The 8,111-nt window shown below is 27.0% G+C and overlaps 1 protein-coding gene across 1 annotated transcript; it reads left to right on the forward strand.

Moving 5' to 3' along the window:
- Positions 1-443: 443 nt before the first annotated feature.
- Positions 444-4,046, forward strand: LOC132922763 (GATA zinc finger domain-containing protein 14-like). Its single transcript, XM_060986452.1, has 2 exons — positions 444-609; positions 1,714-4,046. The coding sequence occupies exons 1-2, from the start codon at positions 504-506 to the stop codon at positions 3,762-3,764; spliced, it is 2,157 nt and encodes a 718-aa protein (XP_060842435.1). The 5' UTR covers positions 444-503; the 3' UTR covers positions 3,765-4,046.
- Positions 4,047-8,111: the final 4,065 nt, after the last annotated feature.

Below are 8,111 nucleotides of genomic sequence, written 5' to 3' on the forward strand. Positions count from 1 at the left end.
TAGGGAAGTAAAGCTTTAATTTTCAAGAAATACGATTAAAATTTATAATTTCATTATAAATTAGGTACTATGGTTTTATTAAACCGAGAAAGGTGTTTAAAAATAAATTTTTTTACTTCATTATTTCATATAATTAATGAAAAAATAATATAACATATCGATAAAAATTTTTATAGTTAACCATAAATTTAAATAGAGTTAAGTTGTTGTTTATTTTAATACATTTGATATCTTTAATCTTTATAATGATGTTGTGTTATTATAAATTTATAATTCAAAGAATTAAAAACTATAATTTTAATTTAGTATTCAAAAAACATGTGATTGTGTTGTATGTCATGAATATATTATAACAAATTATTCAAACATATGTTATTATTATTATGAAAATATATATCGTGTTTAGCAAAATTATATTTTGTTTTCTAGTTGAGACTAATGTTTCATAGTTACCTATGTTATTCATTCAAAGTTTATAGAAATATAACAAATACAAAATAAAAATGAATTTCTACCAGAATTGCATCGTATTCTTTATAACTCACAAGTATATTTTATGGATTATGATATCACAAAAAATACTATACGGATCTGCAGTTACTTCAAATCGTAAGCAAATTAATTTGATAAAGCATAATATAATTATTATAATTGTGGGATCAGGTTTTTAAAATTGGATTATTAAAGTGTTTTATGTCAAAACATAAACTAATAACTAAGTTATTGATTAGGTATATTAAATTATATTTTAATAAAAGTTATGCATATTTAGTTCATTTAAATATAATTAACAATAAAATAAATACTCAGAAAAATGTTGTTCTAAATTTTCTAAATCTCTTATAATTCTTTAAATTGTAATTCATGATTAATTAATTAAATATTTTATATTAAGCACAAATAATTTTTAGCTGGTTAAAACACGAATAATAGGTCACAATTATGATTTGATTAAAGTTCACAGTTAAAAGTATCCATACACTGTATGAAAGATAGATAAATACATTTATATATTATATTATATGTATTAAGCTAGGTATACAAAATCCATTTTTAATATTATTATCGTATGGTATAAACTTACTAGCACAATAGTCAATAAGTATACGTGAGAATAGAAATAAAAAAAAGATATAATATGCTTATTTAGAGTAAGTAGCCAACTATTAGTCACACTTAATAAGATAAATATATTTAAAAACAATTAATATTTAAAATCTGAATAAAAAACTAATTAACTGTAATATAACGTTCTAGACTGTTACACAGAAAGCCTAACTGCGAATAATTAGAGCCAAGACCTATATACATTTTTAATGAATTAATTAAAGATAGTAATTAAAAACATTATTGTGAATGAAGAGTAAAAATATTTATTTTATTTTAGATTTTTAAAATATACCTACGTATTTGATCAACCACTAATTTATCTAAAATGTTTTCGTAGAAGCTTTGTAGATTAGTCTAAGCTTATACAATAATACATCCTATTTTAAAAAAGCCAACAATAAAATAGAATTAATAATTAATTTTATCAACTATTTTAATAAACAATATTATAAAATACCTTGTATAATTTACTTAAACGATGTATCAACTAATAATAATATTCTCAAATATGTTAAATTATATTTCACCTATTTATATACAATTTTCTTTTAAATAATTATCGATTCACTAATATTTTGTTTTTTTCGTTTTTATTATACCTAGATTTTGACTACAGATTATCAAAAAGAAGTGTTTTACCATTTGTTTATTATAATGGTACACCTAAAACTAAAGAAGAAATTGAAAAGAAGGACACTATGGACACGTATAATTTAGCTTTAGCAAACAAAATAGACCCTAATGATATTAATAAATATGATTATATCAATAATAATAACAATCAACACAGCATGGAGATTCCATTTTATTGGGTAATTGATGTCGATGGCCGAAAACGTAAAAAGAGATATTCTAAGAAACATGAAAAAGAAAAAACTCATCATACTCACTTACGAAAATCTAGAGATGTAACTCATGAAAAATCACATCATAAATCACATGAATCAAGTAAACATAATGACTATAATTTTGATTTAAAAAAGAATGAAATGAGAAATACACATATAAATGTGCACAAGAAACGTCACCATAATGAAAAATTAGTAAAGCATGTGAAGCATAAATCAATAGAGAAATTTGATATCAATGGTGACGATAACACCAATAATAAATTAGACGATGAATCGAGTGAAGAATCTATTATACATCAACGTGGTTTAACAAATAAGCAAACTTATAAAAAATCATCTCATAAAAATCACAAGAAAACAAGTAAAAATGAAATGGATAAAAAATTAGATAAGTTAAAGAAGAAGTCGAATGAATTGGATAAAAAAGTGACTAAAATAACTGGATCTTGTTTAGATGATTCAAGCTATTCTGATAAATATTCACAAAATGTAGCAAAAAGTTATTCAAGTAACAATTTAATTGATAAATCAGAAAAGATATCAAAAAATAAATCAAAACTAGATAGATATGATAATATCGATAAAGCTCGTGATAATTTAAAGAATGAACACCAACAACATAGTTCAAGTAGTAATAAAATTGATAAAAAACTAAGTTATAAATTAAAAGATGCTCAAACAAAACAATCAGACAAGCATTCTAATGGTTTTAATAATAATAATCGCAAAAAAAGATCTAATAATATATTAAAAGTAGAATCAAATAATGAATTTGATGAAGACTTAAGTGAGTCAGCAGATATTGAACACAGTGATGCAACACAAAAAACCAGCGGTCATGTTAGAAAAAAATCAATTAATAAATTAAAAAAAAAGTCTAATTCTGAATTAGTTAAACATCATAGTGACTTAGAAGAAAATCATCCGAAACAAAAATCATATAATGAAGTGGGTAAAAGATCAAGTAATAAATTAAAAGAACAATCAAATGATGGTGAATCGGATGATGAATTAGATGATTTAATAACCAATGAGGACAGCGATGATTCTAATGAACATGATAATAGCTTAATAAATAAACATCCGCGTCAAAAATCAAATAGGAAAGTAAATAATAAACTAAAAGAAGAATCAAGCGGTGAATCAGATGATTCAATAAATATCGAAAATAATGATGTATCGAAGAAAGGTGCTAAAAATTTAAAGAATAACTATAAAAAGAAGAAATCGGATAATAAAGAAGGTAAAAGGTCAAACAATCAATTAAAAAAGGAACCGAGTGATGGATCAGATGAGCAATTAAATGATTCAATTAAAAATGAATACAGCAATTTATCTAACAAACATCATACAAATGTAAAAGATAACCATAAAAAACAGAAATCAAATAAAAAAGTGGATACCAGTTCAAATAATAAATTAAAAAAACAATTAAGTGGCAAATCGGATAAAGAACTAAAAAATTTTATAAATAATAAACATAGAGATGGATCTAGTGCTAATAGTTTAAAAAAAAAACATCACCGCAAAAAAGAAAACAGTAAAGTAAGTAGTAATAAATTAAGAGAAGAATCAAGTAGTGAATCAGATGAGAAATTAAATGATTCATTAAATAATGAAAATAATGATGTATCTAACAAACGTGCTAAAAATTTAGAGAATAACCATAAAAAGAAGAAATCGGATAACAAAGCGGATAAAAGGTCAAAAAAAATATTAAAAACAGAACCTAGTGATGAATTAGACGGGCAATTAACTCTTTCAGGAACGGTGGGATACCGTTTGTCCCACAAATTTCATTAATTTCTTCAAATAACACATCACAAATTTCACCAACGTTTAGATGAGAACTCATTTTTGAAAATCAAAACATTAAAATATAATAAAATATATTTTAGAATAACACAAATTTAAAAACAAAAAACAAAGTTGCTTCTCTATAAAAAAATTGAAAAATAAAATGTTTGAAAAAATTTTGTTTACGCATAATGCAATAGGTATATGCATTAATCATAAAATATGAAAGATAATAATATTAATATTATTAAATGTAACACTATATTAATAAATTGTTAATGTTACATATTACGTGTACCTATATGTTTATAAATTATAATTTCCAAACATTATAATGCAATTAATTATATAGTATATTATAGTAGGTATACGGCGTATGGATAATACTCACGAGTCGCGACGACAGTTGCTGGTTAAAATTTGTACTCCTGACTTTTACGTCATAACAAACGAACCGCTATCGATAAAATGATTTGATTTACACCAAATGACACTTTACAATATAGTCTATCATATGTTATAATTTCGTTCATATGCATAAAAAATATATTGTAATATAAGCTAAACAAAATTATGAGTTATGTGTGTTTTTTTTCGTCGTTGTCGAAAAAAAAAAGGTAAAATAGCTAATAATAACACTAAATGCATTAATTTTAGATATTTTATTTTGATATGATAAGCTATTAAAACTATTTATAACACTTATTGTAAAAAAATTAATACAAGTAATTGGGAAAAAAACTATTCAGTTATCAGATTATATTTTTCATTACCGTTTTTGCCTTCGTTACGTATAGTTCAATACGATATTACGGCTTATGAGGTTAAACTGTGTTATTTTTGTTTCTTGTAAAGTTTTTTAATAATTCAATATTGTACAAGTGGATTGTTTATCAACACAATAACAGGTAAGTAAATATTGAAATATTTATCAAAATGTAACTACTTATAATATAATGATATAATATGTATAGTTAACTACCTATAAAAATATCTTTTATGGAATATTAAGTGAAAATGTTATTTAAATCATTGAATACGACAAATAATTATTAACATACTGATTTCAATGATGTGAATAATTTATTATACGAATAAGTTAGTATAAAACAACAAGCTGAACAAGCATTCCATATTATTTTTTATAAAAATATATTTTCATAAATAAAATTATTTTAACTACCTATTCAAAAAACAAATAGGAATTATGGCGTATAGGTAGGAACGTATGACGTATACCGTATAGTCTATAACGTAAAGTGAAATAAAGACACGACTGTTGCTGTCATAAAATTATTTTAATTTATATGTTAACAAGTTACATTATTAGGAGACGTAAGGCAAGTAGTGGTCGGTGGTGTGTAAAGTAGGATACATAAGCAAGCGTTTGTACATTGAATACGTTTCTCGTGAAGACACCGTCAACACACGTCATATTTCGAATATAAATATATTTATATATACACCTTACCCGGGGTCTCCATGGAAACCGTGGTATCCATGGCAATTACGTAACGCTTTTCGTGGACACTTTTTCATGACGGTTTTTTATTTAAATGTGCCAAAGCAAAGACATAAAATGTCAAAATAAAATAGTAAAGTAAGTGATACATTGAAAGAAGAATCAAGTGATGAAATAGATGAAGAATTTAATGATTCAATAAATTATGAATAAAGTGATGTATCTAATAAACATGATAACAATTTAAATAATAATCATAAAAAACACAAATCGGATAAAAAAGCGAATACAAATAATAAATTGAAAAAAGAATTGAAAGACAAATCAAATAATTATATAAATAATAAACATAGAGATGGATCTAGTAAGCATGCTAATAGTTTAAAAAAAAAAACATCAGCATCAAAAATCGAATAGTAAAGTAGGCAAAAATCAAGTCATAAGTTAAAATAAGGATTAAAAAAATTACTACGCTAATCGTCATATGAAACGCAAGGATGATTTGGCAGATGAATCAAAAAAGGATGTGTGTACGCGCGCAACGACGACGGCCTATTATACTTAAATAAGAATACTTACGTCGATTGTCGATAACCCTGTAGGATGGGAAGAGTGGACTGTATAATATTAAGGTTGATTCAAATAAAAGTATTTAACTACAAGATCGATGTTCCACAATTAAATAAAATATCTTATAACTAGTGTTAATCAGTTATAGAACAATCACAACCCGATCGGCTAGATTAAATAATTATAAAATAAAATATATGCCTTACCGCGTTGGTGACGAGCGCAGAATAATAATAATAAAAATAAATAATAAACAAAAGAAAAACGTTTACGTACGACCTGATAACAGCTGATGGCAGGCGTTGGTGATGACCACGGTTTAAGATAGAATTCTGTCTTAAACCGTGGTGATGACGGTTGCTGTATTTTCGCCGTTTTCCCGGCACATCGATGGAACGGCAAGCAGAGACCGACCAGACGGCGACACTCCGCCGAACGTCGGTTGGGCAACACGGTCGACGACCGCGCATACGTAGGTACTGCGTATACACGATACAACAAACATTGTATCGCGGACACAAGATATACGAGTTGATTGGATTGACTGTATTCCGATGTTAAATAGTAATGCGGCGAGAACGACAGTCAACCGTGTTCGCACTTCGTTGAACAAACGGAAGCACTTGTCGCGAACGGCCCCGGTCGCACTGCGAGAACTCGGACGGCCGGACGTGGTACGAAGCGAAAGGGGGTAATTGCTTGGCGGCAAAAGCCGGAACAAAATACAAATAATGAAATCGCGGACACGGGACGTGTGCGGCACGACGATGAGCGCGAGAGCTCTCGGGCGCGGAATACGGCGATGGCGCAACGGTTTTGCGATGACCGACGAAAACAAAAAACTGCTTTGCTAGACGGTAAGAGACGAAGGACACGGCGGCGGGGGCCGCAGCATCAGAGGTCATCGGCTAGACCGCGGCGGTACGGCCCCCCTCCGGAGCGACAGGGTTTACACCAGAGATAATAAATAAACTAATAACAAATCTTTTATTATCCATGGTTTACACGGAGCTGTGTCTGCTGTACATCGCCAGGGTGGCAACGTTACGACGCAGGACTTGTCGCCGCACCAAATTAAAATATTAAAATGTGTATCCAAGTCCAGTGGCGTAAATTGGGTCCAATTTCTGGTGGTGCGGTGGCATATTCTCAACTTATAATAATTATTTCCAACACATGGATCCCGAATCGAATTCATCAATTACTTGGTTAATATTATTCTTTTTTTCGAGCTGCAAAGTAAGTAAACTACTAAGCCTTTCTTATTGTACCATAGTCGTTCTAAGGTAAATTTTTGACCTCTTTAGACAAGAAAAAGATCTTTCGCAACCTGCTGTATTAGTAGGTATTGTTTGGAATATTTTAATGTCTCTGTAATTAATGGAAAATCTTTTTGAATGTCATTTAGTTTTATGTATTCTATTTTTGATTCTAATTTGTCAGGTACTGAATTATTACTATATTTTTGATTTTACTATTTTAGAATATAGATAGAATAATAAGTTAATTGATAATGCCTAATACATGCACAGAAATTACAATTTAGTACCTGCATGTTTATATTTATTATATTATATATTTCAATGATTTTCTGGTGGTAAAAACATATATATCTTTGCACCACTCAGTTTACGCCACTGTATCCAACAATCATATATAAGTAAAATTAATAATATTTCATCGAGTTTAGTAGACCATGATAAAGATGTTATATAATTTAATATTTTAATATATTTTGAATAATTTACGACAGATGGTTTTATAGAAATAAATAAACAGATTGTCGAAATAAAATAAAAGATAGGTAATTTTTATTTATTAATTCTAAGAGTAGAATAATTTTTTTCAATAACTTAATATTTTCTTTTTTTGTTCAACGGTATTCAAGCGAGAAAAACTTTAAAAATTTACATATTGAATTTTTATATTTTATGCTGGAAAATTGAATTAAACATAAATTATTTGCAAAACGTATGGTTCTTGTACGATTTAGTAAACAACTATTAATAATTAAAAAAATACTAAGGGTATTAATTAGTATTAATAGTATTTATATTAATATACAGTATAAATAATATGAAACAGAGCTATATATAATATTAGCTAATATATTAAAAGTACTTACCTTCTTATAATTATCAGTTTTTAAATTATTATTAAGGATGAAGGCTTCTATAGCTAGGTCATTAATTTACAGTTGTATTTACATTATTTAATTATTAATGGATAATTTTAGTTTTAGTTGAATTATTTAATTCATAATAATATATAATATCCATTTTTCAGTTGTTGCATTGACGGCGACTCAGTTTTGGAAAAAA

The sequence above is a fragment of the Rhopalosiphum padi genome, chromosome 2 (assembly GCF_020882245.1).
Source record: "Rhopalosiphum padi isolate XX-2018 chromosome 2, ASM2088224v1, whole genome shotgun sequence".
Classification (NCBI taxonomy): domain Eukaryota; kingdom Metazoa; phylum Arthropoda; class Insecta; order Hemiptera; family Aphididae; genus Rhopalosiphum; species Rhopalosiphum padi.